At 35.2% G+C, this 16,417-nt stretch overlaps 1 protein-coding gene across 5 annotated transcripts in view; it reads left to right on the top strand.

Annotated features, from left to right (window-relative positions):
* The window catches only part of SLC9A9 (solute carrier family 9 member A9), a 175,981-nt gene that overhangs the window by 83,504 nt on the left and 76,060 nt on the right, over positions 1-16,417 (top strand). For all 5 annotated transcript variants that reach the window (XM_085232522.1, XM_085232523.1, XM_085232525.1 and 2 more), the window contains exons 10-12: positions 8,292-8,405; positions 10,021-10,132; positions 13,787-13,940. In XM_085232522.1, the coding sequence (XP_085088648.1) occupies positions 8,292-8,405; positions 10,021-10,132; positions 13,787-13,940 (380 nt within the window). The remainder of the gene's footprint in view (positions 1-8,291; positions 8,406-10,020; positions 10,133-13,786; positions 13,941-16,417) is intronic.

The raw sequence follows: 16,417 nt of genomic DNA, 5'->3' as shown, positions 1-16,417 counted from the left end.
CTCCATTTTGCAGCTATTCAAAATGAACAGGGGGAAAGCAACACTTCTGCCTGCTCCCTAATCTGAGATTCAACCAACACTCAGACACTGAAATCATGGCAGAGGAATGTATTGGGTCTCCATATTCCCTGGACCTTCTGGCTATTTTCTGTCCTCTTACAGAGATCAGGGGATCCTTTTTCTTTTACAAGAGAAACATTATAAAACATGAAAAGGATGCAAACACAGGGAAAGGAGGAACAGCTTATGCTGCATTTAGCACATGGCCATTAGGAGTAGATATCTGAAATCGTTCAGGAGTTTCTTCTAATTTTGAGACACTTGAAACACTCAGACTCATATTGAAAACAAGAGAAGTCCTAGTAATAGAACCTTCTAAAGTTCAAAAGGTTGTGTATGCTTAGGTATTCACTAGGCTTGAGCCTAGTAACCCCTCATTCTAGCCCCTCACTCTCACCTTGTGCTTTCTCTCACAACTTAGGGGTTTACCTCCTGAGCCACTGATGAGCTCCAGCTGCACTACCAGCATGCTGACTTAGCAGTGTGTTCCTGAGATGGACCATCACTAACTCAGTGCATCTGTACACAGCCAGTGGGTTGCTCTAGTTTCTAAATTGCCTTCTTATCTCAAATTGAATATGTACCACATGCATAGTGTTTGTATAATTACCTTTAAAATGGATTGGGATTGACAGGAAGTGTACAATGAATTCCAGTTTTCTACAGTTATTTTCGGTGTTTAGCAGAAAAAGCTGAACATTGGGCATATGCCAGATGCATTATTTAACCAGATGCACCACAAGATCTTATGGAACCCTGCAAAAACAGTATAATGCTATAAAGAAAGCTAAAGCTGCTTACTGTATGGGTTTAACAGGAAGAATGATAACAAGAAAAATCTTGATTTCTATAAAAGGAATTTTACTACCATGTCTTTCAATTGGTATATCTCAACAAAATCCTTCATTATCTAACTGATGTTCCTGATTTCTTAATCATGCTAAAAGAATGTTAATCTTCGATCTCCTACATGCAGCTCCTCTTAAATTTATGTGAAGATGCCTTTACTGTTTTCTCTCATTTTTACCTATGAGCTACAAGGTGGATGGTAGGCAGCTAGGAAATACTGCTGCAGGCAAGCTGAGAATAGTAGGCTTTGTAACTACGGTACATGAGTAATTAGCTAAAAAAAAATCCTTTATTTTTCACAGGAGGAAATGAGAAATACTGCTATCCTGAGTATAATACCGAAAATATTCAATTCTTTCATACAGAAATCTTGTCTGTGTATCCATTCTATACCATATTCGTTAATCTCCACTTTACTCTGGTTTTGCATACCAACTTTAGCATTTCCTTAATTTAGAATGTGCAGATTTACTCTGACTTTGTTAGCTCCTATCAAGGATGTGTCTTATCATTAATCAGTATCTTATAAGGAATAATACCTTCAACCATCTTCTACCCACACAGACCCAGGAATAAAAATAGTATTTTGGATATATGAAAACCAGATCTTCTCTTGAAACACAAACGACAACAATTTTCCTTCATTTTGCTTAAGCACAGAAACTGGAAAATACAAATGCTGAAATGTAATCGGTACCCTGAAGAAATCCAGAATTGTAGTGAAAGCAGTTCTGTAGAGAAACTTGTCTTCTTGAAAAATGATGTTGTTTTTGATGCTAGTAGGATAGGGGAGCATAATGCCATATGCAAAACAGCTTCCAAATGGTTTCATTAAAATTTTTACAATATGTTTAAACAGTAAACCTTTTCCTTAAGTTATTGATAAAGTTCTTTGATTGTTATAGTTTACTCTTCACAGCACAGAAGCAGAAGCCAGCCATTAGCTAACATATACCAACCGGAATTAAAACCTATAGGCCAAATTCTCATTGGAATGGAGCAGAATGCATATGGGAATTCCAAAATGAGTTGCATGCTGTGTTTTTTTTTTTAATGAAAGAGTCACAAATGAGTCTCTCAGTCTATACAGAAGAGTAAAATTGTATGGGGCTATGTAAGCTACTGCAAAGCCAAAAACCTGAGTCATATTGCAACGCAGGTCGTGCAACTTCATGTCTGTCACCACATCTCTTAATCTTTTCACAAGAGCTTTGAAGAACAAACTCCAGAACATTTCCCCTTACTGTGAATAGTTAGCATTTATCTCTAGTTTTTAGGTCTGTGCTCTGTGAAGATCTAGCCTTGGGTCTCAGCTCTGTAAAGCACATCTTCTAATGCTGTGAAGAGAACTTTCTCTAAGCATGTTGACCATCAAACCAGGTCCCTTCCTAATTATTGCTATGTCATCATCACTGCAAATGGTGAACGCATAGAGAGGGGAAAATAAAATCTAATACTGGCCTATGAAAACATTATGTCTCATTCAGTAGAGCTGAAACAGATCAGAGTGTGGCTTACCATCACATTCTTAAAGTATATTTGGTTACTTTTATTTTTAAATTAGAATTTATTTCAATTCCTGTGGCTTCTCCTTCTGCCAATAGCACTTTCACACTGCACAGACTATCCTGGGGCAGTGGGAGGCCTGAAGGAGTCTGAGCTGTTGTGTGATTTCTAGCATTAACAAACTACTGTTGACTAAGGTCCACTGCAACTCAAATATGTTTTTTACATCACTGCTCTTCAGTTATGCTGACAACATCACTCCCTACAAAATTCAGTATCAAAATAACCATACAAAAGAACTGTTTCAAAATATGTAACACTAGAACTCTCATACAATAAACTGCAATAGGAGGTAAATAGATACAAGAAAATAAGGCAGCATAACCCATCTATTTAGAGACTGCACAGCTGTGTTTCCATTAAATGATTAATGGATTTCATACCTTCAAAAGAGACATTTGTACCAAATGGTAGCACAGTGCAAGACAAAAAAAAAAAGACAAAAAAAACAGCTAACTGGAGCTCATCAGTTTCTCCTGCTGTCATCTGTGGAAATCGTCAAGGGCTAAAATGCCCTTAGTCAAAATCTTTAAAATTGCATGCCTATGTCACAACTAGGATTCGAAGAAGTGTCCTTTTATTTCTCAGAATAGAGACCTGCTTCCATTCAGAAAAAACACAAAAAGTATCCTCTAAGCTTGAGCATCAGTTTTGAACTTTTGACTTTTACTTCTGCTTGTCTCACCAATTTAGGGATGGTCAACACCTTTTGCCTCCAGTCAACTTCTGAAGAGTTCTGAGTGCTTAGTATTTCAAAATAGACATTTGGTATCCTCAGAAACTTATGCAATGACTAATACCTTTCTTGAAAAACCGTTTCTCTGGATGAGGTGCTAAATGATACTTCTCTATTCCACTCGCCTTCCACATTCCTGCAGGAGAACTGAAGATCAAAAAAAGCTCTGATGATTGTTTCCAATTTGTGAGCCAAATAACTTAGAAGTTCCAGGAGCATCAGCATCATCCTTTCTGTCTTGACAATATTTCCATTAAGGTGACGCTCTCAGGTCATTTTTAGGAACAAGTTAATGACCAATTTATAGCTGTAAAAGCTCTTTCTTCTGCAGGGAAGGGAGACAAACATCTAAAAGGCTCCCTGTGTTGCAAATGCATTCAGAAGAAAAAGTTTGCAGAAATCCCCTTCCTAGGCAACTTAATTGCAAGAATAATGATAGAGTCATTAATTTTTCTACAACTAGATCTGAAGTTTATTGAAGTCAGCATACAAATTCTCATGAGGTTCTGAATCGCTATATTATCACAAGCACATACCAACATTTCTACGGCTCTTCATGCTTTATTCATATAAGTAACAAATATATTGAGTGTTAAATTTTGAACAGTGTCTCTTGTCAATTAACTGATAAAAGAGAATAAAGTTCTTTCTGAGGGCTGATTTTAATCATGTAATTAAAGATTTTGGCAGATTCCTTGTAAATATTACCATCCTATGCTTTCTTTCACCCTGAGGTCAAACTTTTTTTTTTTTTAGAAGTTCTGTACATTTTATTTTTTTAACTTTCTCTGTTGCTCTCATTGATTGAGGTAGTAAAAAAAAAAAAAAGAAAAAGATTTGAATTTCTCTTCTTAATTTTCAGCATTTTTTGGTTTAAAATTCTTTTGTTCAGTAAGGCCATTCCAGACCTCTGCATTTAAGAAAGAATTTGCCTTAATGCCTGGAACAAACATTTTTCCTTTATTGTTACTAGTCAGAAGTTAGCATGTTCTATGGCAGTAATATATCTATTTTCTTAAAGACAGAGTTTTGTAGTGGGGTATAGATTATGCTACAAAGAATAATCAGACTGTATAAATATGAAATATTGTTAACCTTTCCTCTTCCTTGATGCTGACATTTTCTTTATTTCTTTCTCCTTTTAGTTTCCCCACTTCTTCCACGGGCTTTAGAAATCTTTTACATCTCCCAACTTTAGAGAGAAATAGAAAATTATTGTGTGCCTTCCACAGATTTGTTGGGATGAAATTAATCAAATCCAGTAGCAAAGTCTACTGATTGAAAAAAAAAAAAGACCAGAACTTCTCACCTAGACATAAAAATAAAACTTGTAAGAATTTTCCTGTTAGTGTTTCTAACCTCACAGCCAAATACGCTCAGATATCAAAATTGTTACCAAATACAAGTTATAGTCTATCATGAATTTCAGTTAGTTTTACTAATTCTTCATCTAAGCCTGTTATTCTAGAGACAAGCACTATATCACTATGCTGCAAAGATTCATTAGAGCTGTATAAATGATTTCAGGCAAGAGCTTCAAATTCAAACATTCTTTTTCAGGTTTTGAAACCTCTAATCAAAAGAGAAAGATTAAATAAAGCAATTACATTGTAATAAAGACTTCTACAATCTTAGAAAAATACGATAGCCTGCATACTCACAGCATTTTAATTCAAAATAGAGAAAAGCTGATTTTTATCAGCTATTGATTTAGCAATATCCTTGACTTCGTGGAACTTTTTTTTTTTTACAGTTGTTTTCTAATTAAATAGCATTATTCAAATACCAAATTTTATAACCATCACTAAAAACTGACTGCTTGGGATTTTTTTTTTTTTTAAACAGCTCTGTCACCGCCAAGTCTCTCCTACAAAATATAACCAATTTTACATCTCAGATCCCCAGGTGATCTGAGACTGTTGCAATTTTCCCTGTTTTAATGTTATATAAGGATATATTCCTTTAAGATATAACCCATATACTGGTGGCATTTCTCCATGTTCTGTCTTAACCGTATACCTGTAAGAGGTGAATGACATTCCTTCAGCAGGTATTAAATGGAGGAATATAATATTGCTACAAGGGAGTAGAATTCACTGAGATTTGCAGGAAGTTTTTACCCAATACTCTCATACTAATATTACTCCCGAGATAAAAGAGTGAAGTTCGTAATTCTGCTCTTACCCAGTACTCTGATAAACTTTACTCTCATGAGATGAAAGAATGCTCTTTGAAATATTAATACTTGACAAATGTTACATTTGCCATCTTCTCAGCCATAAGGGATTGTGGTATAGAATATGTTCATTTTCTCTTTCAAACAATCCTATTTTCATTACAGTAGAGATGGAAACTTAGTGTTCCAACTTCCAGGTGCACTAATTACTTACCAAGATAATCTCTGTAATGCTCAGTGAAAATTGAAGTAGTTCTATAAAATGGATCAACTTACAAAACCTGTTCTGGTGTAATTTCCCTAATCTCACTTAACTGTAAGGAATAGAGAAAAGGAAGAAAAAGAAGGTGCTTAGATAAACTTAGTATTTGCAGTAAGACCTGAAGCGTAGATAATTTACACTCATTCCTCTCTCTACCAGTAAGTAACTGAACTCTAAGTGACACTTCCCAGAAGACTATGCCAACTTCAAATAGATTTTTTTAACATCTCTGTGCACTTACAATGACTAAGGGTAATAAAAAACAACAGCATATTTATTGGACGGTGAATTTTTAAATACCTAAATACTTATATTAATTTTAATAGATATTTTTCATATCAATCTTTTGTAATATCCAATCATTATAGAAAAAAGAATTCAAGTAAAGCAACAAGCAGTGCCACTAATTCACTGCACTAACACCTAAATCCAGTGCCAAGACTGCACTCAGTTTTTTTATTCTGAACTATACTCTGAGATGTGTTGATATTACTTCAAATTCATATTAATAATTACAAATTTTTTTTAGACCTATAAGCAAATTTATAGACTTCACAAAGAAGTCAAAATTGACTATTACAAATGAGAGGTTATTCTGTTTTATACAGAAAAGTAAATTAATGCTATGTATATATTGAAATGGTTTCTAGTATAATTTTCTGGTAGCCCTAGGGAAACTAATGGCAGCATAAAAATCATTTCAATGCCAATTTCATTTAAAGTAGAAAGAGGTTAGTTGGCTGTGTGGGAGACGAGGGAAGAGAATTGATGGTTATGAACAAAATACTTAAGGACTTCGTCTAGACAAGTTTGCTGAGAGAAAAGAATTGTGAAGTCTAAAATCAATAATGTCATGAAAGCACTTCAGGCAAGAGTCAAGAGCATGAATCTACTGTTGAAGACTTGAGAAAAATGTATAGCAAAAAATAATGATATAGCAAATCTATTTTCCTTCAATAACTATACATCAAAAAAGTTTGAAAATGTTTTAGAAACTACTAGCAGCAGATTAATTTTACATTACTTTAAATCTAAAACAAGATTTTGTAATGAAGAGTGAAACATCACCCAGCTTTGAAATCACTGACGAAACTTTATCTTATCCCAGCAATTAAAGCATACAGTGCAACTCCTCACAGTGATGCCCCTTCTTCAAAAGACTTCTACAGATATGATTTACATATATCTGTAGACACCAGTCATGACACTCCTGCAAGACTGTTTAAACAATTAGAAATATTTGTCAAGTGACGTGCCCACAAAGAAACAGGACCATGTTTATCTGCTGTGTGGAAATGCAAAGATATATGATAATCCTTATTGGTCTCTAGGTCTCATAACTTGAGTCTCTTTGACAAGTAGTTTTTCACTGAAATTTAATTTAAGCTTGAATAATTTAAGTCAATTAAATTGCAAATATTTCTTGTGTTTGTTCTCACGTTGTTCATCAGTGCAGCACTAAACAGAGACTATAGAGTGTGAGCTTGGGATAACTGATGGTGCTGCCATGGGGTCCACAATATCCTCCCATATACTACTAGGCTTTATACCTCTTTCCCTGTGAAAGTTGTAAATAATGATTCTGACAGCTCTCATTTTTCCTTTGTTAGATCTTAGTGACTGCTATTAGATATTTATTTTTAGAAGCACAAACATATTACACAAAGTACATAAGCCCATGGAAGATGAAGAAAATGTCTCCATAGTAACATTTCTGGTAGAATGATTTATGACTGTTTGTAGACATATTGACAAACTTTGGCCATAATTCTGTATCTCCAGAGCCTAAATGTGATTTCAGAAGTGTAAATCCTCATCTTCTCTCCTCTCTAGATACTCATAAACAATGATTTTTTTTCCCCAGATGTGAAGAAACATGAAACTTTATATTCGATATTAGGTTTTATATAATCAGCTGCAAGGGCAATCAGGAACATCCCCTCAAGGCAAATGATTATTTTGGCTTTGTTTACTCAGTGGGTTTTTTGTTTGTTTTTGTTCTGTGTTTTTTTTTTTTCTAGGAGAAATCCTACCATAATATTGGCATTTTAGTCTTACAATACATTTAAAGTTATCCTAAATACAAGAATGTTGTTTGAAATGAGTACTTCATATTTATGTTAAAAAAATGCAATAAAATGTTCACCTACAGAATAATATTCATGATAATAAAAAATGTCATGCTATATTTTAAAGGCATAGGTTCTTTAAAAATCCACCCTGGAATTTTGTTTGTTTCTTGGCATTACTGCACCATCCCCATTACTGTAGTGGGCAGTCGCTTTAGCCAGGTTCTGAGCCATTTTGCAGGTTCACCTGTGTAAACATGACCAAAGCTAAATTCCCTCAGCTTCTTTGCAGTTTGCACTGAAGGCTGTATAACTTAATTTCTGTTCCTGTATTTTACTAGCGTTCATACCAAGCATTATTATACAAATCAGAAAAAAAACAAGCAACTATGACTTTTAAAGCAAATTCACTCATTATACGTAATGCTAAGTGGTTTTCAGATTTCCCCATGAAATGGGTTTGATTTCTGATCCCTTAATATAAATGTATACATATATATAAATATTCTAAGTTAACTCTATGATAAAGAGTGATTACTTAAACATGAGTCCTAATTATGTTCTCTCTTGCAGCTGTTCGAGTTTATGAATTTCTTAGCTGAGAACGTCATCTTCTGTTACATGGGACTCGCACTGTTCACCTTTCAAAATCATATCTTCAACCCTCTTTTTATATTTGGTGCATTTGTATCCTTTGTGCTAAAGAACTCTTCATCTATCCAAGTACATACTTACATTTGTGTGTATGTATAAATAATGTCTGCTCCATGTTTAAAAAAATTAAAAAGTCAACAAGCAAACCCATCAGCTCCTTAGATCCCCAAAAATCTAATTTTTGTCAGATCCAAAGAATTCAGCTTTATTATGTGTATCTGGAAATCTGGCTTGATGCACATAATGCTGGTGGTGTTACAACTGCTGCTGCTTTACAGCTATACCGTCTCTACATAGAAATGTACCATAAGCAGAACTTTCCCAATGCTACCTAAATTATATTAAGCCCCAAGGAATAAATTAACAGCCAAGCATTTCTCAGATCTTTCCTCCTTTGTATTTCTAGTACACACAGTTATTTACATCATGTGTGATAGATATAAATAGGAAGTTTTGTCTTGGTTTCTCAGCCAGTCCATTACCCACTTACACAGTGATATCAGTTCTTTTCACTTTAATCGTTCACATAATGATTTTTCTTCAACTCAAAGCAGCAGCCCTTTTGCTCATCACTTTTTGATGAACAGTTTAAGCTTTGAAATTTGGGATTACACAGTTTACTTGCATTAAATTTCTGCATGATTTCCAAACTATTAAGGTCTGCACCACAGTTCTGCCAGCAAAACATTGTTTGAGACGGCAGAAGAGGCTGCAGGAGCCACCCACCACCACAACACAAATGAATCCTGCACTCAGTGTAAGGAGAAGTTGGAATGTGAGAGCAGCTCTCAGCAGCCCAGCTGAAAGCTTGTGTTGCAGAGCACCATCAGGACCTCAGCCTGTTTCCTCTCAAACTAGCTTGGAAAGTACAGGGCAAGTGAAGCAACTGCTGCTAATGCTTGTTCTCCCAGATACGTGGGAGCTCTAAGCAAGCACTTGGCATCACAAATAAGATACACTCAGACACTACCACTCAAGTGCTTCATTGATTCTACAGTACACAGCATGTCTCAGACTCTTACAACCATAATTGAGCCCTAAGAACCACAAGACAGAGAAAAGAGGGAACCTGCTAAATGCATGTATAAGGCATTATGGTTCTTTTATTTAATCTGAAATAGCCATGTTTCTCAAAGTAACTTTTGTGACAGTTCCACATATATGTAACAAAGAGCTCCTTTTGAAAAATCTCCAAAGAAAGTGAAAGAAAAAAGTACTGGACGTGGTCTATAGGAGCTATCAGGAAACAAGAAATAATCATGTCCAAAAGCATATTCTTTTCAAATTGCTGCTGAAGGAGATAATGCCATCACTGCAATCTATGGCAGTGATTTAACTGAAGAACAGTAGATGAAGTCATGTGATACAAATGTGATGAGTGAAAGTAGAGTGATTGAAGTGGGATATGTAATGATGAATTTGAAACCAGGATGTCTTGGGAAGACAGCTTCTGCCACTGCACAGTTCTATAATGCAATTGGAACCAAAAAGATGTGGTATGTAAAACAAAGGGAGATAATCTCATTTTTATTTTAATTACACATCAAGAATAACTACGTAGAAATACTAGGTTTAAGTTAGCTCCATTGTTTTGGCTTTTTTTTTCCAGTAGTTCCTCCACTATTTTCCCCAACATCTTACATTTTAGCTGGCAGTCTTTGTAGCAAGAGCTTGCAACATATATCCACTTACTTTCCTTTTGAATTTTGGTCGAAAACAAAAGATTCCCAGGAATTTTCAACACATGATGATGTTTTCAGGTAAGAGCAATTTTGGTATTGTTCCCATTCCCAGTCACCTCTAGCTAGTAGTACTAAGTCACAAAGAAGTCACTGTCCTAGAATTCAAGATGCCTCCTCAAAGCCACTGAAAGAAATGGATATATTCTTGGCAACTCACTCTGTTCTGAACCTATTTTAGTTAACGTTCTTGAAGATCTATTACCCAGGAAGTCTGTCTTTTAATCAATCGCCAGTTTGGAAATGCCACATTTTTATGTTGGGTAGTTTGAGAGACATTTGTAGTATAACTGGCAGTATACTAAGAAATATCAGACTTTGAGGGTGTTAGTACTGATACTCAAATCATGGTTTTCAGCAATTCTTTTTCACTTCAGGGAACAGTTTTATTCTGAAACATGACTAGGAGACATTAGTTCCACAGGCAAATTTTCTGTGTGCATTTCAGCTGTTATCTGTTTACTATCAAATTCAGGTTTACTTTCAAAATTGAGACTTTACTCATTTTTAAATCTGGTTAGCTTTGCAAATTACAAAAAAAAAAATCCAAGAGAGAAAGCCAACTTCTATTCTCAGTGCATCATTCACTGAACTGTTAAAATCTCAGTGGGAAACTATTTTTGGACTTGTACAAGCTAGAAATACCTCCACTTGATTTTTCTGAGGCAACTTAGAAAAAAACTCAGTTTTTTAAGTAAGAATATTTGAGAGCTGAGAGTATTTGTTCACTAAAAGACAGAAAAATGGATTCCAATGACATTTATGAAATCATTTTCTAAGGTTAGGAATTCAGCACTTCTTTGTCTTTTTTTATACCAAAAAACATCCCTACTTTTATAGCTAAAGTTCTTGATTGACAGCCCTGCTGTACACTGATCCATTTAGCCAGGTAACAAGAAGAATACAATGCACCACATTTGAAGCTTCCTCATCAGGAATACTCCACATCAGGGTGCCTCATTTATGCCTATATAATTCCATGTATCTAGAGAGCAGCACAGTAGTTCATTTCTATATCTGTTCAATACTTCTGCTGAAAGCTGCCACTGAAAGTGTCAGTTAATGTCAGCTAGATTGCAGCCTGAGATGGTGACATATATCCATTAGGAACTGGCTTTCAGACTGCCTGCTCATCTACAATTGTTAGCAGCGTAAGATATATATGTAGATCATCCAGGTGAAGTTAGCAGATGCCTACTAGACAAAAGCTTGCAGTCATTTCTTATCCAGTTTCTAGGGACTGTTTTTTGTTTTATTTTTCCTCAAATAAAGTATGAAATTCAAGATGTTCTAAAATATATCTTATTCAACAAATTTTTGTCCTCATTCTCTCAGATTTCATTCTCCACAGGGCTAGAGGCAGAAAACAACCGGAAACTAAGAGAACTTGCACACATGCATTTAATTTTCTAAGTACATCTAGCAGCTGAACACTGAAAATGGTAGTACTGAAAATGTTTAAAATGCAAATGTTAAAATAGTCAGAAAATATTTAACTGTTTTCAAAGACTTTAGTGAAGAGAAATAATTTTAAAGCATCTTTTTAAAGTAAATTGCATGATCTGTAAGACCACCATAAGGACTGATAGCCTTTTATGCTGCCAGCAGCTTCACCCTTCACAGATGTGTGATTTTTCCCTTTAAATTGCACTTTATAGTTGGTATTTTGTGCTCAGTTACCAATAGTGTTCTTTCTACAAACTGTGTACTATGGTCTCTAGTCTGCATATGGTGATAAGCAGAAAAGATTATCAGAATAGACATTTCTGATATGAGTAAACAAGACAATGAATCTTGAGTTCAGAGGAACATGCTTATTGCCTACAAAACATCAGCAGAGCTCCTGAGGCAACATTTCGGCATAGCATCAGGTTTGAATAGGTCACGAAGAAAGCTGGGCTTTGTGCATCATGCCATCACACACACAGGAGTGAAAAAGAATCTGGGATTGCATTTGTTTTCAATCTTACTGAATGCATGCAACATTTAGTATTTTCTTTACTGAGTTTCACAGCCAAGATCACCATGAATATCAGTGTCTGAAAACAAACCCTTAAGATTGGGTGGATGAGTTAGGCTTGGAAGGGGATTATGTAGCATTTTGATGTATTACATTCTTCATCTGTTTATCTTAGGCCTCCACCAACTCATAATTAAGGGTGGATTCACTTTTACAACAATTTTTAATCATGACTCCTGATAAAAATTTACTGTAAATCAGAACTAGATTAGTCCTTGTATTATTCAGCCAGAGCTTCTCAAATGAAGTTCATCAGCTAAAACAAGGTCAACGGTCTCTACTAGCAAGAAAAGGAAATATTTTAATGTCTTGACCTATTCACCTAGATAAATACTTTAATCACTGCAAAGTGGCAGTTTCAATGGAGGAAGGAATGAGCTACCATTAAAATGAGCTGATATTCTCCTCCCTCCCCCCCCCCCCCCCCCCCCCCCACACACACACCCAGAAAATAGTTAAGCATGAGCATCCTTGGACAAATCTTTTACATAAAGCCTACTTTTTGAATTCTGTGCCATATTTGTGAGATTAGAGCTTTTAAACCTGCTGCCACTGATCTGTGCCAGCTGATGCAACTAGTTCAGTACTTCCTTGCAGAAACAGCTTTGTGTTGTACTCTGCTTAAACTGTATATCTTCTATACCAAATAACACATTCTAGCTGTGCACTCGTAAAAAGCCTTAGAGTTCAACTACAAAAATAGTTCCTTGCTAGCAGTTAATTAAATGACTCTGCATGAACCATTAGTGTGAAATGAAAGGTTTAGTTATTAGGGTTAATCTCTTTCAGAATACTTTTTAGATTCCGTGCATATTGCATACATATAATGGCTTTGCTCTCTACACTTTGTACAATTATTTTAGAAAACAATAAATTAAATTTAAACAGGTAAGTGAAAATCATTGGAAAATATTGAGTGTTATTTGTAGAACGCATCCTGACAGCTGGAAGCACTGATGTGCTTTCTTCTCCCTCCCCTTTTTTTTTTTTATTAAATGTGTCACTGCAAGTTCCTATTTAGCAAGCTCTGTACTACCCACAGAGTTGTTTTTTGTCAAAACTGTTAGCTGTTTTCACCACATAATTTTACAACTATTATATTATTTCAAGTATTTCAAGTTCAGTCTACACATATTCTGCACCCCTTTTCAGATAATTAAATTATCTTTTAAAAAGTATTTATTATTTTAAAAACATTTATATGACTGTACTTAGAACATAGAGATGTTTTAAAGAAATGGAGCTTTCTACTGCCTCAAGCAAGAAATGGGTATTGGATTTGGCTACAGATTATTTTGTTATGCCAGCCCCTTTTCTCACCTGCTCTTGATTTCACAAGCAGTTCTACTGCAGTGAATAGATTTATTTTTAACATGTATAAAAGCCAAATCAATGTTTAATATGATATTGTTCAAGACGAAGAACTCAGTGGCTGTAAGACAAATGTGATTGTACATGAATATCAGAGTCATTTTGTTGTCTACTTCTGCAAAGTTGTTCAGACTTCCATTAAACACCATACTTTCAGTTATCTTGTGTCAGCATATTTTAAATGTAATAGAAAAATCCATCTACCCTTAGAATTGGGTTTGGCTGGAAAGAGTAAAATTTATTTCTCCATCAAATAAATTTCACTATTTTCACCTGTTTTTCAGGTTTACGTGGTGCAATAGCTTTTGCATTGGCTATTCAAGACACAGAATCCCAACCCAAACAAATGATGTTCACAACAGCACTGCTTATTGTGTTTTTCACAGTCTGGGTATTTGGGGGAGGCACAACACCAATGCTCACATGGCTTCAGATCAGGTTAGTACTCTTTTCACAATAATAACCATAAAAACAATGTAATCACTATGATCAATCACTGAATTCCTACAGCTTTCTGACCTCACATTCTTTCTAATAGTTGGGAAGCACAAAGCAAGTACATGGCTACCTGTTAGCGGTAGGTTCAGATCACAAGAAGTAAGTTCTTCCCAATTTTAAGGATTTGGACCTTGGTCAGAACATCCTTATTTCCTGAGAATTTGTTTTGCTAGTGCTGCTTCTAAATACCGTAAGTAAACGGTACCAGTGTGTCCTCCTCACTACAGAAGAAACTGCTATGAAGGATGCTCTTGCACTAAACTATAAGTGTGTGTTCTTTATACAGTCATCATGTGTGATGCATTTCTGATTTTACTGTGAATATATTAAGAAATCTACCTACACTGTTGCATCATTTAGCTATTCACTTACTGCTCATTATCTTATATATTTGTTCCTTAATAGTAAGATTTTCTCAACAACTTGATAGTCATTTGTAACAACAACATACGTTAAATGAGAAGAGGGTGAGGAAGCTGAGACAACATTTAATTTAAATACGGTGCCCTGCCCAAGATGCCTTTTTAAAACCTTACTTTCAACAAGAGCCTGATGCTGAGTTCGAGTTATTTCATTATTTAGACCTTCCTGCCATGGTTCATAATGCCACAAGAAAGAAAATCTCTATAAAAGTTCAGTTTGTATTTCACAATTCCTTATCCTTCACCCTACATGTAACGTACACTTTTGCTTACTTATAAAATGATGTCTGATTAACAAGCTACCGCATCTTACTGTTGTTATAAAATACCAGCTGAATACGACTAAGTTGAAGCTTTAATAAAAAGCAGATATAAAAGCAGGCAAAAGAAGTAGACTACAAATGCACTACATAAACATAAAATGCAGCCATCCGTACACAGCAAGGGGGCTTTTCTTTTCTTTGATGTTCAATTTTCTTCATTATATCTCTCTATAACATCAATTAAATTGATTGGGTTTAGATAACACCTCTACTATCACCCATCTTCCTAAGATTAGAAATTTATTCACTGTCAGCAATGGAGTTGCTCTGCATGGAAACAGAAATGGGGAAGGATAATCCCACTAGATCTTGAGAATTTTGTCATGATGGTAGGAAGTTAAGAAATAAGTTTGAAAATATAAGGTCCAATTTAAATATTACCAGTTTTATAGTACAGTAATATAAATTTTCTGAGCATAAAGGTATGTGTACAGTCCTTGTATTACCAGCTGGCATTCTGAGAGAATAACTGATTACCCACATCACTAAGTAATACCTTATTTTTTGGTTTATCTGAGAATTATAGCTAGAAAAAAAAAAAAGCCTCCCTTTACTCCCTAAGTAGGACTACAATATACTGCTCCAGCCAGACAATGAGTAAGCCTGTTCCAGTGTACAAGAATAATATCATGACACATCAACAGCAATACAAAGATATCTATTTAAGCATGAGTTCACAGTCAAATTGAAGTACTCAATAAATGCGCCTTCAGAGATGTTGAGTATTATCTGCTAATGCTTTTGGATGTATGTCTCTCCTCATTCCTCATATTCTGATTGAAACATTTTACAGTAAGTTGCAATGAGTGGTTTGGGGATAAAGGATTCTCCAGACAGGCAGAAAAGACATACAAAGCTGTTAATAAAACGTGTCCTGTGAAAGTATTGTTATGCCAGGTATTAGGTCTGGTTTGTTTATCATCACCTCCTGTGCAAATGTTTGTCAAGGGATTTTCAGGTTCCTTGTGCATCTTTTTGTAGCAACTCTTCAGTGAATAAGGAGGTTTTTAATCCATATTCCAAATAAATACTAGGCACTATTGAATAGTAACTTTTAATACCGTACATACCAGGCCATTGCCTTTGGTATGTATTTTATAGACTGACTATATCTATATGCCTGGCTTCTCTTGAAATATGCCATGTTGAGCTTACTTAAAGCTTCAGTTCTAGACCTCCAACTGACTCTAAATACATTTGCCAGATGCCTGGTATATCAGATTTTTCTTTTTTTTTTTAAATGACCAATACTGTATAAATTCTTATTCTCATCAGAAGCATCTCCTCATTGAGTTATTCTATGAAAGAGCTCCAACCCAGGAAATGAAGCATATCAAAACAAACTATTCTCCTCATATTGAGTACCTATGTACTCATTACTCCATAGCAATGATCACATAACATAATGTAATGTTATAGAAAACACAGAAACAACAGCAGAGCAGCAAGGTCTTAGGCTACAACAAGTAAGGATTTACTCAAACACAATGCCCATAAGCACAAAAGTAAATGAAAGAAGCTACCTACCTTCAGAAGGTCTCAAGAAGATCTCACAGAGATCTCCAGCATAAAGCCCTCACTTCCACAATCAACCCTTAAGTAAGGTCTGGGAAGGGGTGCATCCTGACTCCACCCCTTCTGGTCACTCAAGTACATTGCATGCACCTGAGCT

The sequence above is a fragment of the Meleagris gallopavo genome, chromosome 11, assembly GCF_905368555.1.
Source record: "Meleagris gallopavo chromosome 11, MGAL_WU_HG_1.1, whole genome shotgun sequence".
Taxonomy (NCBI): Eukaryota; Metazoa; Chordata; class Aves; order Galliformes; family Phasianidae; genus Meleagris; species Meleagris gallopavo.
The sequence above is the reverse complement of the archived record's forward strand: the minus strand, read 5'-3'. Positions and strand labels throughout refer to the sequence as shown.